Here is a 16,713-nt window from a genome sequence, read left to right as displayed (position 1 = left end):
GTTAAACAGTTCAGTGGTGCTCATTTCATCGATATCAAAAGGACGAAAGGTGGAGTGGAGCTGCCTTGATTTGAGACTCACATTCTGTCTATGGCTCCCGTTTTTGGCACCGTTCACTTCCACAGTTTGGTCCAGCAACTTTCCTGCCACATGAGGAACAACTTTTCATGCACAGGCAGATGTGACGTTTTTCTTAGAATGGCATAGTCTGATATCTTGGGTTTAGGAGGTGCACTGATTTCTACTCTGTCTGCAGTCTTGCCCTTTGAATTATCCTACCTCCTTTAACAGAAAAGGTGCACACGCATCATCTGGACTTGTTAGAGTAGATTGTACCCAATACTCACCTAGGTGTAGGAGTCTTTTTTTTCTTTATAAAAAAAAAGTGATTATTGACAAGTACTGGTCCACTTATTATCCCACCTCATTTCATGTTTGATGTAACCTGCCACTGCTATGAAACTGTGTATTCTGGTGTGTGTGCCATCCATTGGGGTAGAGGATGTAGCCTGACGGCTAGAGCGGTCGACCTCGAAGCTGGGGAACCGGGTTCGAGTCTTGACAATGACGCTCAACATCCTGTGATTTGGGGCAAATCACGTAATCTCCCCATGCCTAACAGAAATGAATGTGTCCATTTGTAAGGAAGCTGGTGCTTATGTAAAGTGCTCTGATACCCGATGTCTCGGGTCTAGTTCGCGCTATATAAAACTCTAAAAAATTGCTCAGTTTGATGTAAACTGTTAGTTGGGTGTGTGTTTGTCATTTCATGAGATCAAGTTTGTTTGTGTTAAATTTATCTGCCACATGGTCATTTTGTAAACCAATGAATAGTCTAATAACTTCTAATTAATAAATTGTAGAGATACTGAATGCTTGCCTTGCTTCAAGATATGTTCTACTTGAAAAAATATATTTTCTGGATATACACAGCCTAGTTTTTATCTGTGTTTAATATTGGCCTTCTAGGGTTGCCCTCTGACCTTTTTGACAGAAATTAAGTTCCTCCTTTTAAGACACTTATTTAAAAAGCTAAAGCTTCCAGTTACAATTTCCGTGATTTTGACTAGTGAGTATGAGGTGGCATTCATTGACTGTATGATTAGCAGGCAATAATGGGTAATATTAAAAACAAAACACTGTCTGTATTTGATGGATGTCTGATTATCTTGAACTGACAACCCTTTTGTCTTCTTTTGTTCTTCAGATTGCCTATGCAGCAGTGGACTGCACCAAAGAAAAGAACCAAGATCTGTGTAAACAAGAGGGTGTAGAAGGATACCCAACTTTTAACTATTACAATTATGGAAAGTTTGCAGAAAAATACAATGGGGAGCGAGGAGTAAGTACTGCTTTGAAATTTATTGAAGGAGTGTGAGCATTAAACATGATCTTGATGCGATGGATGGGAAACAAGTTCAAGCACTGATTAAAATTCATTACATATTCCAGGAATTTAAAGTAATGTTATATTCAAACATTTCTTGCTTCCTTTGGCATTTGCGGCCATCAATTGCTTCATGTTTTCAAAACAAGGAGTCCTACTTTCTTCTTCCTGATAGCAGTTTTATCCATTAATCAAGACAATTCTGTTAGCAGTCTATAAACTGCTCTCAGCAAAGACGGCAATAATTGTTGGAGAAGTAGATTCTGGTGTCCAGAACACCACAACTGCATTGTTCAATGGTACTTTCTTTGGAACAGGAGCCATACTCTCCAGTTCATGGCTGATTTTCCATAAATGGCTGTGATTGGACATTTCACCACATCTCCCCCAGTGCTGCCATTCCTCATGGAGGACTAAACAAAGTGGAGGCAGATGGGATGGATTACAAAACAGGTGAGAAGGCGGGGGGGATTTTCCCAGTTGACACTTTGCCTCATGGGACAGCTCCAAGTGCTACCAATAACTGATGTTGTAGTGTATGGAGTGGCACACAAAGTTTCCACAAAGCGTCATGCAGTTTCATTAACTAGGTTTCTTTATTCCAAAAGATGAGGGCCCACAACAGAAGGAACTTCCACATCGGTCCAGGAACCGCAGGTTACTGGTTTTACTGGACAGATATCAGAACCCCCTGAGCGTTCCATAGAACACAGTGACTTCTTAAGACCTAACAACATTCTGCATAATAAACATGTATGAATAATGACACCAAACATGATATCATAAATACCCTCAATATATCACATCCCTTCCTTACAGAAATAGAATCTAGAGGTGAAAACAACCCCAAAAAAAGTAAGAATTAGGATAACTCATAATTCCGCGGTAACCTTAGTCCTCCTGAGGCTCAGCCGGGAGACAGTTTAGCGCTATTTGCATTGTTGCTTTTAAAATATTCACTTTTAAACTCACTTGCATCGTCGCTGCTGCTCATCGCAATCCTAGCAGGCGCCACTGGCCACGCTGTAGCTAAGGACACGCCCCCTCGAGGCCATGCCCCCTCCACCAGGTATAACTAACCCGCTGATTCACGAGCGCGTTGCGTAACCTTAGTCCTCCTGAGGCTCAGCTGGGAGACAGTTTAGCGCTATTTGCACTGTTGCTTAAAATATTCACTTTTAAACTCACTTGCATCGTCGCTGCTGCTCATTGCAATCCTAGCAGGCGCCACTGGCCACGGCGTAGCTAAGGACACGCCCCCTCGAGGCCACGCCCCCTCCACCAGGTATAACTAACCCGCTGATTCACGAGCACGTTGGGTAACCTTAGTCCTCCTGAGGCTCAGCCGGGAGACAGTTTAGCGCTATTTGCATTATTGCTTTTAAAATATTCACTTTTAAACTCACTTGCATCGCCGCTGCTGCTCATTGCAATCCTAGCAGGCGCCACTGGCCACGCCATAGCTAAGGACACGCCCCCTCGAGGCCACGCCCCCTCCACCAGGTATAACTAACCCGCTGATTCACGAGCGCGTTGGGTAACCTTAGTCCTCCTGAGGCTCAGCCGGGAGACAGTTTAGCGCTATTTGCATTGTTGCTTTTAAAATATTCACTTTTAAACTCACTTGCATCGTCGCTGCTGCTCATTGCAATCCTAGCAGGCGCCACTGGCCATGCCATAGCTAAGGACACGCCCCCTCGAGGCCACGCCCCCCCCCCCCTACGCCCTATAACAATGTCTATGCACCGGAGGCGCAGCGGACGAGCGCAACGGGCGCGACGAGTCCGGGCCTTGGGCCACCCCCCTTGCCCCCCAGCCGTCAGCACAAAGATGCTATACGCTAGCAACCATCTACAAGTTAAGGCCTCCTGTTAACTCATGCCCTCGGCACTCCCTCCAAGCCATGGACCTTCCTTCAACCTGTCCTACCTGTTCTGCGCCTCTCAAACCTAACTCGCGCACAACAGCCACACAGGAATTCCAAATGCTCCTACTAAACTGCCGCTCGCTGCCTAAGCATAGCGCCGAAATGGCCTTATTGATAGAAGAGCACACCCCGGATATATTGTTCCTTACGGAAACCTGGCTTACCAGTGAGTCCAACCCGGCAATAGTAGAGGCCCTCCCCACCGGCTATCAAATAACACGGCAAGACCGGCCAAAAGGGAGAGGAGGAGGCCTCGCTATCATCCATAAGGAGCAATATCATTGTCGATTCTCTCCTGAGACCATTTCGGACTGCGAGAGTATGGGTTTTAACATCAACCTCTCTCCTAACATCTGCTTCTCAGGCACCTTTATTTATCGCCCGCCCGGCCCCCCTAAGCAGTTTCTGCTAACTCTGCCATCGAATGTGGCCAGCAGAGTCAGCACCTCCTCTAGCTTTACCGTGTTGGGTGACTTGAATCTACATTTTGACTCCCCCTCGGACCTTTTAGCTGCTATCCTATCAGATGATCTAGCAGCTCTACAACTCACTCAACGTGTCTCCTCCCCCACCCACGAAAAAGGCCATCTACTGGATCCAATTTTTTCAAATTGTCCTGAGCTCACAGTGGACCCAGGCATTACCCTACCCTGGACTGACCACTTTTTAATCCCCTTTAAATGGACCACACCTAAATTCTCTCCTCCGGCTCCCACCACCAAACTCAGGCGAGCCTGGACGCGCCTTGAGGTTGATAAGTGGTGCACTAAACTGGCTAGCTCACAACCAGAAATTCAGGATGACCCCGCCCTAGCAAACCAGGCATATACCAACTGGATCTCCTACACTCTTGACTCTACTCTCCCAATGAGCAAGACGGTACTGAAGCGGCCTCAAAAAACCGCCCCTTGGTACACCCAGTCTCTCAGAGAAAAAAAGCGTCTCTGTAGAAGGGCGGAAAGACGCTGGCGCTTAGACAAATCGGCGGATAACAAAACCCGGTACCGTGAAACCATCAACGAGTACAAAACTCAAATAAAAGCAGCTCAGTCGACGTATTTCGCCGAAAAAATCCTGAATGCTAGATCTAAACCCAAAGAGATCTTCCAGATCATTAAAAAGCTAACGAACCCACCCCCTGTGGTGCATGTCGAGAAATCTGTCACCCAATTTAATGACATTGCCGAATTCTTCTATCAGAAAATCAATAAAATTTATTAAACTTTTTCTCCCCCAAACACCGACCTGTCTACTCAACCTAATAACCTCCCTAACTCGCCACATTCTCCCACTCCTTACAGCCTAACTCACTTTCCCCCACTAGACCTCCCCACTTTAGAATCACTAGCCCTCAGTGTCAAATCAGGTTCTCCGGCCGACCCTGCCCCTCCTGACATCCTAATGGCAGCATTCCATACCATCCTGCCGGTCATTAGAGAGGTATTAAACTCTTCCATCTCCTCTGGCACCGTTCCACCCGTATGGAAGCAGGCCATGGTTAGGTCATTGATCAAGAAACCCAATCTGGACCCGTCTGATCTGGCTAACTATCGCCCTATTTCTCTGCTCCCTTGGTTGAGCAAGGTTTTGGAGAAATATGTGAACCAACAGTTAGTGAACTATCTAGAGGACCACCACATACTGGATCCCACTCAGACGGGTTTCAGACCTAAGCACGGGGCAGAGACCGCCCTCCTCATGGTCATAGAGGAAGCGAGAAAAATCTTGGATCAGGGAGGATCAGTGGCAGTGATCCTCCTTGATCTAAGCGCGGCCTTCGACACAGTGTGTCATGACACCCTACTAAGCCGCCTGTCCTGTGTGGGGATCAAGGATAAAGCCTGGGCTTGGTTTGAATCCTTTCTGGGGAACAGATCTTTCAGGGTTTTTGATGGCGATTCAGCTTCCTCCAGTAGACCTCTAAATTGTGGAGTTCCTCAGGGCTCCTCTCTGAGCCCTGCTCTATTCAACCTATATATGAGACCGCTGGCCAGTGTCGTCCGCCCATTTGGAGTTAAAATCATCTCATATGCGGACGACACGCAGCTGGTGGTCTCACTGGCGCAGGAGGCATCTCGAACTGCGCCAGGCGGGCTCAGAGAATGCCTGGAGGAAGTGAGGAGCTGGATGTCGTCATCATCCCTGAAATTGAACGGAGAAAAAACTGAGCTGATGCTACTAGGACCCTCAGAGCCGGCACTTCCCCCTTCCCTATGGCCCCCATGCCTAGGACCGCCTCCAACCCCAAAAAACACCATCAAAAGTCTTGGGGTATGGCTGGACAGCTCACTGTCTTTCAATGTCCAAGCCACAAAACTGTCAGCCACATGTTTTGGCATTCTGAGAGTGCTAAATAGAATCTTCCCCCTCCTCCCCCTGGAAGCCAAACAGGCTGCCATTCAAGGGCTCATTCACTCCCGTCTTGATTTTAACAACGCACTTTATCTGGGTGCACCAGAATACACCCTTCGGAGGCTGCAAACTGTACAGAACAGCGCAGCTCGCCTTCTTCTTAAAATCCCGCACAGACACTCAGCGAGGACCGGACTGACTAGCCTCCATTGATTACCGGTCCGGCAGAGGGTTCTGTTCAAGGCGCTATGTATAGCCCAGCAAGCCTTCTGGGACATGGGACCTATCATTACCCGTGATCTGATCACTCATTACATCCCAAATCGTAGTCTTCGTTCCAGCCAGACTTTCTTAGCAGTAGTCCCAAGAATAAAAAGATCCAGAACCGGCGGAAGGACGTTCATGTACAACGCAGCTAAGGCCTGGAATGCTCTACCACTTCATCTTAGAGCCACCCAGAACCTTACTATGTTTCGCAAGCAACTGAAGACCCACCTTTTCACACCTGCCTGCTAAACCGTTATCTTTTTCTTTTTTCTCCCCTCCCCCTGCTCTCTGTAGGTCACGGTTATCCTAGCGCTTGGATGCCTTCGGGCAACAACTGCGCTCTATAAATCCCCAAGTTTACAAGTTTACAAGTTTAGCAGGTAGTCTCACAGTCCATAAACTGCAAGTTCTGCCAACCTCACTATCCCTTTCCACAATAGCATTAGCAGTGGTGTGAGTTCTATCAACCTCACCATTCCTTTCCACAATAGCATTAGAGGTGGTTATCTTTTCTTGGGAAGACACAGGCTCAATTTCCTGAGTAGAAATATCAGAAATGTTTGTTGCCTCACTCTCCATACTGGTAGAACACATGCAATAGTACATTTCTGCCTGGGTGTCAAAAATGGGAACCACACTGTCCTTCTTGCTCCACCCTTTGCCCTGTAACAGAACAGAAGCCGTACTTGTTTTCACCACTTTGATTGGCAATGTAAACTTTGACTCCCCTTTCACAACCTTAATTGGTTTCTTTAATAGAACCCAATCTTTTGCTTAAGTTTCAATGTCCTTCACACTCTTCCTGCAATCATAACATTGTTTCAGCATGTTTTGTTTCAACAACACTCTTTCCCTTAATAAACTTTCCTCATTATTTACATCAGATTCTGCCTCACTGTTCATATTAGCACTCCTCAAAGCAGCATGCTGCAGCCAACCAGGTATTCACTTAGTTCAAGCCTCTCTTCCTCGTAATAATTTGAAAGGTGTACATCATTAGTAGAATGAGGAGTAGTCAAATATGCGCACACCTTATCCTCCAAAAACGTTGACACATCAATGTGAGCAGATAGAGCAGTTGGAATGCTTTCCTTAAGCATCCGATTTGTCTTTTCTGCGAGGCCATTGGAAGAAGGACTTTATAAGGCAACCTGAAACTGCTCTATTTCCATACGAGTTATACATTCTTTCATTTCCCTTGATACAAAATGCATACCATTGTCCGCTAGTAAGTACAGCGGGCAACCATCAATGAAAAACATTTTTCTCCAAAAATTGATGACAGTCTTGGTATTGGGAGAATCTATGAACAACTTGTAAATCCACTTAAAAAAGTAGTTAATACAATTAAAAAACTTTTGTCAGGTGGCAATAAACTGAAGGGGCCCGAGAAATATAGGGCAACCAAGGGCCTATGGGCAGCAGCTCTGGAAAAAGGTCACCGAACAAACTGTCTTAATTCTCTGCAAGTAGCTGAAATTCCCAGATGACCATCATGTGATAAACTGGCTGTACATCCATGCAAACTGGAAGAAGGTACAAATAAACCCTTTCTTAAACATATCTGATTTACACATGACAACTCAGAACATGTCTGGCAAAAACTCTGTAACTCTTCAGATAAAGTTTTCTTAGGTGGGCAACCAATCCTAATGTAGTGAAATACTTTTTGCAAAACTTCATCATTTGTCGTTGCCGTCACCCACTCATTATCGGATATAACTCCATTACAAACAGAAAGAGCATCCATCACGGGGGCACATTCATTGTCCTTCTCACAGGATGCGGCGTCAGGCATTGGTATGACAAACAATCTGCACAAATGTTTTCCCCCTTCTATGTATTTTACAGTCATATCATCTTCTTGCAGGTTAGAGAGTAGTCGTACCAAGTGTGCGACGCTTTGCCTTAACCATTAACACTCATGAGATACACTAATGACTTGTGGTCAGTGTAGACATCAAAAGGTGTCCCTCAAATGTACGTCTTATATTTTTCTACTGGCCAAACACACGCTAGTGCCTCCCGCTCAATCGTGCTTCAATTTACCTCGGCTTCATTCAACATTCTGGAAACAGAAGCAACAGTATTTTCTTTTCCGCCATCCCACTGACCAAAAAACGCTCCAATCCCTCTAAGACTAGCATCTTCTGTGATGAAGGATTTACCAGTCAGAACATATGGATGCAATGCTGGAGTATTCAACACTAACTATGATGTTTTCAAATGCCTGGCTTTACTGAACAAAACAATCAAACTTTGCTCCTTTTTTATTGAAGGACCGCAAAGGTTGTACAGTAAGAGCATATCCAGGTACAAAGTGAGCGTAGTATTTGCATAACCCCTGAATTGACCGTAAATAATCCTTATGTGAAGGGGGGGTGCTTTTGTTATTTCTTCTGAATTGCAAAACTTAGGCTTGATGCCACACCCTGAGATTATTTGGCCCAAATAATCCACTTGTTGAACCATCAAATTGCACTTCTCAGGTTTCACAGTCATAATTCTTTCCCCAAAAATTCACAACACTTTTGCAAGAGTTTCAATTTGTTCCTCTATGGTTTTTGTGAATATGAAGATATCCTCTTCAAATGCCTGCACATGAGGCAGGTTACCAAACAGTGTATCCCTAATTTTCTGAAATATGCAAGCTGCAGATGCAAGAGCAAAAGGCAACCGTAGGGACTTATGTGTGCCATGGGTTGTAACAAATGTTGTGAGTGCTTGTGAATTTTGGCTTTGAATAATCTATTGTTGAATAATATATCACTTCCCCAACCATAGCAAATATCTCCTGAATGCATGGCAGTGCAAGACAATCCACTAATATGTTTTGATTAAGAGATCTTAAACAGATACATAATCGCAACTCACCAGAACGTTTTTAGTCAAGACCACTGCAGAGACCCATTCCAAGGAATCAATGGGTGTGATTAACCTTTCAGAAGTAAGTTTCTCCAAGAGCAATTTCAAATCACCTCTCATGCTCATTGATACTGGTCTCACCTTATGTATAACCGGTGTGGCTTTTTAAATAACTTGATAACATGCTCAATCTTCTGACTGTCCCTATCTCTTTTTTGAAAACATTAGGAAACTTGGATAACATCAGTTGTTTCACATACTCATCAGTGCCCACAGAGAAAACTGGAATATCATCTAACTCAACCGGAATTTCATATCCCGGGCACAAGTAAATACCTAATTTTGCTCAATCCATCCACCCTATGATATCCCAACCCTTCACAGACACATACACTTTAGTACAAATTTCTGTTCCTAAACATTCTAAAGATGACATAAAATAACCGAGTAATATGATGTCTTGCTCCCCACAAGCCTTAGGATTGATATCAGCTGGAACAAGACTCGCGTTGCTGGACCACATTTTAAAAAGCATTGTATCAGCCAAAAGCTTAACAGGTGCCCCAGAATCTGTCATAACGATCATCTGTTTACCATCAATAGTGGCTTGACACAGTGGTCCTTTAATTTTGTGGCATGTCTGCAAACCTGATGTGTCTACTGTCAAAAGGGCATTAGTAAATCTTTTTGCACACTCTTGTACCCCCTCAATATTGTCATACAAATTAACTTTGTTAATCTTGACTTTGTCTCAACTATTGGCAGAACCCCTGCAAACTGCTTGAAAGTGCCCTATCTTGCGGCACCCATTATATTTCTTTCGAACCGCAGGGCAGGATGGATAATTTTCCATGTGGTTCCTAGATCCACACCTATAACATGTGTTTTGCCCTCTTCTACCTTTGTTGTTCTTACAAGTAGCACAAATAGCGGTGTTGCCAGAGATATAGCTCACTGTTGAAAGACCTCTCTGATTAGTCATGACTTGCATAGTTATAATAGACCTTTCAATACTTTTTGCAACGTTAATGGTTTCCAGCAACGTAGGATATCTGCATGTCAATCTCTCCTGAATAGTTTTTTGAAAAACAAATAAATATGAACTGGTCCCTTATATAAATGTCTACATTGCTTTCAAATTTGCATGTCAAAGCCAAAACCCTCAATGAGGCAATATACTCCTCAACAATTTCCTCATTATATTGTTTACATTTTCGAGGACGGCAAGATGGCGGCTGTGTGAGAGCTGCGATTCACCATCCATCCGACTCCCGGGGAATTTTTGATGATGGTAGGCGATAGAGGGATTTAAAAGAAGGCTATGACCAGACACGGCTTGACATATGGACTTAAGCGAGTACTGGGGAGCCCTTACGTCAAAATGAGCATTGTGGTGTACCTGTTAATCCGGACAGCTTCAAGAGCACTCACGGCGGCGGGCGTCCAAGGCTGTCACTTGTGACGAGGCATCATGCCGCCAAGAGTTTCCAATCCCCAACGGGGTCGGGGCGACATCGGAGCGACTGGTGATGGAGCAGGGGTGGCCACAAGCCAACGCGGCCCCCCAGTGATGCGAGGGGCTCCCGGAGGAAGGAAGATGGGAGACGCTACTCTCGCAGCTGCAGGGAGCACGGATGCAGCGTCCTCGAAACCGAAAGCAGGGGATCAGCGTCCGAGTCTGGAGGAGGACGCTGGCACAACCAAACCTCGGGTAATTCCGGGAATGTTCTCAGGACGAGGAAAGACCCAGGAGAGAGGTGAACAGCACGCTGGAGCTGGGGGAGGTGCAGTGGATAATTCCACCGACGGTGTCATCAACACTTTATAGGCTCCACAAAATTTATACAAGTGGCGTAGGAATTGTAAGTAAATTTATAGGCAAAGAGAAAATCAATCCTGTAGACTGTGGGGTTAGCAGCCAGGCAACTACACAGGGGGAAGGTCAAGACACGGAGGCAAATGTCTCAATGAGTGGACAATGGGGGCAGGAGCTGTCTATGGATGGAATAGCTGACAATTTTAAATCGGCTGTGTCACTGCAGGTATTAGCAGGAACCCCCGATGGTGGTGATAAATTTTACTCCCTTAATGAGGACTTTGAGACCTCAAATATTAGTGTTTGCGCTAGTGGCGAAGAGGTATCTCTGGTGGAGAAGTTGGACTCAGGTAGTTCTTTCTCTAACCCCAATACTCAAAAGCGGCGACGGAGTAAGATTAAAGGAGGGAAAAAGAAGAACCAGGACGCTATGTACTCTGATTCAGATCAAAGCCTCTCAGGACAATTAAAATGGGATTATACCACTACGCCCTTTAATATTAATGACGGGCCTACTCCTGAGACTACTACTCATGGAGCGAGCAACGTATCTACCCTAACATCATCCACCTCCATGGCCTCCCCCTCAGTGGAATTCATCTATTCAACTCTTAAACAGATTCAAACTGAGTCTTGACAGGAGCATAAGAGGGCTCACCATGCAACCAAGCTGTTACAAGGGGCCATTAGGAAAATTAACAAAACTTGTACGTAAATGGCAGAAAGAACAACGGTGCTGGAAGAACGAGTGTTGGCTCTGGAGACAGGAGCAGAGAGCACTACTCAACAAATAACATCTAATGAATCAAGGATGACGGATGTCATGTGGAAGCCGGAGGATTTTGAGAACCGCCAAAGGCGCAATAATCTAAGGCTACTGGGCATTCCGTAAAATGCAAAGAGGAAAGATATTCGCGGTTTTGTGCTCCGGTTGTTGAAGGGTGGACTTCCCGTACTCTCACATTGGGACTGGGACTCGGAAGTGCAACGGGTGCATCGCTTCCCACTTATGTTGAAGAAAAGAAAGGGCCAAATGGAAGGGGATATTAAACCTAGAGCAATTCAGATTTTTTTGGGGTCATTTTCTGTTGCGACAAGCAGTTTTTGACAAAGCACGCCCGGAAGCAAAACGCTCAGCGGAGGCGCACTCCTTTTTTGTCAAGCCAGACTTTTGCCATGCAACGGCCAAAAGGAGGTGAAGGCTTCGACAAATTATCTCTCCCTTCCTAAAGTCAGGCTGTGAAGTGTTCTTATTGAGTCCGGCCCGCCTCAAAGTAATCCATCAGGAAAATACCAGGATCTTTTCTTCGGAGGTTCAAGCTCAAGATTTTCTACGAGAGCTAATAGGAGCTTTGGCCCACAAGGACTCGTAAAGAGGAAATATATGGCTACTTGATGTATTGGACTTATGGAGGGTTGTTTTCTTTTTTTTCTTCTTTTTTCTTTTTCTTCTCTTTTTCTTGTTTGGTGTTTGCACAAGGGAGCTGGATGGGTGGGGGTGGTAAGCAGTATCATGCAGGGGGCATCTCAACGGTCTTCAGACCTTTCTTGCCGTAAGGTAGGGGGTGGGGGTGGGGGAAGGGGAGAGGGGTTTCAAGGGTTCTGGCTGGTTCATTAGGGTAAGATATATGCAGTGGTATGGAGATTATATGTTTGGTAGGTGATCTTCCTGGAAGGTAACTGACAATACTTTGAATGGCACGGGGCAAGATTAGAATAGCGTCAGTAAACATATGTGGCTATAAAAAGCGCAGGATTAGCGAGGATATACAGTATTTGAATGCAGATATAATATGCTTACAGGAGACACACATCGAAGCGGGGAGGCAGAATGTGGCAGAATTAAAGGGCTACCAGCTAATCTCTTCCACATCCCAAGGTACACGGACTAGGGGGGTTGCTATTATGGCTCGTGGGAAAAGCATCAGCTTCTCACGGTCTAAGGCGGATCATATGGGTAGGTGGGCCATCACTTTATGCACCATTGGTTCCTTTTCTTTTATGCTCTGCTCGGTCTATGGTTCTGTTCTTGATGATCCGGCTTTTGTGGAATTGGGTAAATATGGAATTGGTGGGTGGCCATTGCCAATGATTGTTTGTGGGTATTTTAATATAAATTTGGGAACCAATACAATGAAGCTGGGGTCAGGCTTATACAGAGGACGTAAACCTAAGGTTTTTAAATCATTGCTGGAACGACGCATGGGCTTATAGATGCTTGGACTTCGCAGGGATATCAAGATGATGGCTTTAGGTTTTTTTTCAGCCCCACAGCAATCGCATGCCAGGTTTGATTTTTTTTTGTCTCCCAGATTTTCTCGATTAGCTGCCAGATTTTTAAATTCCCTCGGGTCATGTCTGATCATAATCCGCTTGTTTTTTAGATTCCGCTCCAGGCTGACAAGAGGGAAATATCGCGGTGGACTTTTGATAGAGCACTTTTATCGGATCAAGATTATTTTGTTCATATGGAATCATGGGTTCCGAGGTTTATAGCCGAGAATAAGGGCAGTACTCAGGTGGATGTCGTCTGGGATGCCCTGAAAGCAGAGATCAGGGGGGAAACCTCAAGGTATGGTTGGAGGATTCAGAAGGCGGCTAGAGCTAATCTCCAGGAATTATATGTCAAACTAACAGACGCAGAAACTCAACTAGTTGAGGCTATTGCTTATGGGGGAGAGGTGGGCCAGGCACAGACTAGGGTAGCCATAGCCAAATCCAAAATTTGGGACATTTCAACAAAGAAAGCAGCAGGGAAATATACAGCGTGGAGGTCCAAAATGTACGAATGTAGTGAGAGAGTGGGACATTTACTTGCAGTACGTACTAGACAGAGGGTGACTCGGGGAGCTATTTTAGCAATTAATGATCCTGAAAGGGGGGAAGTTACGGAGGTCCCAGACATAAGAGCTGCCTTCCAACGTTTTTACCAACTGTTATATTCCGATGATACAGTGGGAAGCGAAGAAGAGATATGAGATTATCTTGCAGAGATGCCTGGGGACGGCTTAACTGGCGAGCAGAGAGAAGTATTAGAAACCCCCATTACAGCGGACAAGGTGACAGGGGTTATTAGTCTTTTGGCTAACAGGACAGCGGCGGGATCTGATCTAATCCCTGGGGAGCTTTATAAAAAAACTGGCTCCTTGTCTATTGGGATTACTGGTTGAAGATTTTCTTCAAGCCCAGTCAGGCCAGAGGGCACCCGCTTCTTGGGGGTCGGCTAATATGGTGTTTTTTCCCAAGAAAGGGAAACCAGTCAAGGAACTGGGCTCTTATAGACCCATAATGCTAATTAACAGCGATGTCAAGATCTACGCCAAGATCTTGGCAAACCGGCTAGCAGTAGTAGTTAAAAAGTTAGTCAGCCCGGTCTAACATGGGTTTGTTCCAGGGAGGAGTACAATTGACCACATTCAGAGGGTGATTGCTCTCTTCGATGTGGCCGAGATTACGGGGGACCCTATCGGGCTGATTCTGCTAGATGCAGAGAAAGCCTTTGATAGGGTCTCCTGGCCGTTTTTATGGGCGACACTTGAAAGAAGAGGGTTGGGCACTAAGATGTTGGCGTATGCCGACTATTTAGCCATTATTTCCCCAAACCCACTGGGAGCACTAGCCGAAATTGAAAGAGAAGCAGAGATCTTTGGGCAAATCTCAGGGTATCGTCTTAACTCTAATAAAACTCTTGTTATACTAGGTAAAGGATGCCATGCTAGCGACCCTCGGGTTGTTCAGAAGGCAACTTATCTGGGGTCGAGATAATGGCAGAAGTATCTAAGATCGTGGAAACCAACCTGGACCCATTGCTGCCAAAATTCAAAACAGATTTCCAGCATTTAGATAATCTCAAATTAAGCCTTGTGGGGAGGTGCAATGTTATTAAAATGCAGTTTTTACCAAACATATTATACTTTTTCAGGGCAATTCCGCTGGCTATTAATGCTAAATGGTTTAAATTGATAAACCAGTTGGTCTCCAAATTTCTCTGGGCTAATTGCCGCCCTAGGAGAGCCCTCAAATTTTTGATGCTACCCAGGGAGAGAGGTGGATGGGCGGTTCCAAACTTTCAGCTATATCATTGGGCGCCCATATTATCCAAAATAGGTAGTTTGATCGGGGCTGAACCAAATCAGATGCTAGGGGCGGGTCCCGTTTCAATTTATGAGTTATTATTGGGATCGGAGGCCAGGGGCTGTCTCTTATGCTATACCGATTTTAAGTACTATAAAAGGGTGAAATTTAAGACATTAATGTGTGCCTTCAAAACCTGGGTTGCTGTTCGTAAAAGGTTCGGCATGGGCATAATACATGCATATACCCCTTTGTTTGGTAATAAAGCACTCCCCAGCATTTTTAACGATGGGTTTATGAAGATTTGGAATGATAAAGGGGTGAGAAAGGTGGTGGACATCATTGATGGAACCGGGGTAAGGTCATTTGATACAATCAAAGAAACTTTTGGGGTTGATAATAGACATTTCTTTAAGTACCTTCAGATCAGAGACTTATCCAGTATTGGGGTATCTTTCATAGATTCACATGCCTGAATCATTCCCCGTCGCCGAGGCGGGAGTCCCACGGTAAATACAAAAGTAGTGCCAAGAGTAAATAATAGTAGTAGGCTAAAAGAAAAGCCTATGGCCTAAGTCTTAGTAGCCTATCTACATCATTATAGAAAAAAGAACCAAAGATTGGTCCCAGCCAATCAGCTGCCAGCACCCTCCAGAACCTTCCCAGCAGAGGCAGTTCTCCTCAGATTTTCACCGCACGTCGTGTGTGAAGGGAGTCTCCCTGAGCTCTGCTCAGTTTCTTCAGCTATTACTACTTTTTGGATCATACCAAGATCATACTTCATTTCTCTGACCCTATTAAGGCAGTAATATGGCAGAGTGGCAGGAAACAAGGTAATAGACTACGAAATATGTCTAACCTTTCCTCAATAACTCTCAAGTTCTGAGAGATGAGGCTATTATTGGGACTACAGAGACTTTCATCTGTCACTTCTGATGAGAACGACGAGGATTGCTTCACCTCATAGGAGAGGTCAAAGGGAGAAGTCGCGCCAGGAGCCTCCTGAGGGCGCGCAAAAAAGCCATAAAGACCTACCTTGAGTCTTGATAGGCATTTCTCACAGAGAGAGGCAAGTGGGAAAAATCTCCTCAGAGGCTGATCTTACAACTCCCTTTTCATCCCTACATCAGGGAAATCTGTTTAACCTGACATTAAGGAGTCTATTACAAAACTCCGTGTCTAATATTACTGCCTCAACAATATTGACCTCATCTACGATGGCCTCGTCTATGATGGGCCTCCTATGATGGTCGTCTACGATGGTCATCTACGACTGCCTCATCTACGACGGCCTCATCTACGATGGTCGTCTACGACGGCCTCATCTACGACGGTCGTCTACGACGGCCTCATCTACGACGGTCGTCGACGACGGCCTCATCTACGACGGTCGTCGACGACGGCCTCATCTACGACGGTCGTCGACGACGGCCTCATCTACGACCGTCGTCGACGACGGCCTCATCTACGACGGTCGTCGACGACGGCCTCATCTACGACCGTCGTCGACGACGGCCTCATCTACGACGGTCGTCGACGACGGCCTCATCTACGATGGTCGTCGACGACGGCCTCATCTACGACGGTCGTCGACGACGGCCTCATCTACGACGGTCGTCGACGACGGCCCCATCTACGACGGTCGTCGACGACGGCCTCATCTACGGCGGTCGTCGACGAATGGCCTCATCTACGGCGTTCGTCGACGAATGGCCTCATCTATGATGGTCTCACCCACGAATGGCCTCATCTACGATGGTCTCCTCTACAAGGAGATTGCCCAGGACAGCCTCATCTCGAAGAAAAACTCATCATACGATTGCCTTATCTAGGTCTGCCTCATTTACGGATGGCCTCCCTATGATTACCTCATTTATGATGGTATTGTCTGACCATCGTCTACGACAGCCTCATCATGTATGGATGGCCTCATCTACGAATGGCCTCATCTACGAATGGCCTCATCTACGAATGGCCTCATCTACGAATGGCCTCATCTACAAATGGCCATCATAGGATTGCCTC

The 16,713-nt window shown here is 45.6% G+C and overlaps 1 protein-coding gene across 1 annotated transcript in view; it reads left to right on the top strand.

Annotated features, from left to right (window-relative positions):
• PDIA5 (protein disulfide isomerase family A member 5) overlaps positions 1 to 16,713 on the top strand; it is a 796,394-nt gene that overhangs the window by 758,487 nt on the left and 21,194 nt on the right. The window contains exon 16 of the mRNA XM_085647317.1: positions 1,208 to 1,342. Within this exon, the coding sequence (XP_085503443.1) occupies positions 1,208 to 1,342 (135 nt within the window). The remainder of the gene's footprint in view (positions 1 to 1,207; positions 1,343 to 16,713) is intronic.

Source organism: Triturus cristatus, chromosome 3_2 (genome assembly GCF_964204655.1).
Source record: "Triturus cristatus chromosome 3_2, aTriCri1.1, whole genome shotgun sequence".
In the NCBI taxonomy this organism is placed as follows: Eukaryota; Metazoa; Chordata; class Amphibia; order Caudata; family Salamandridae; genus Triturus; species Triturus cristatus.
The sequence above is the reverse complement of the archived record's forward strand: the minus strand, read 5'-3'. Positions and strand labels throughout refer to the sequence as shown.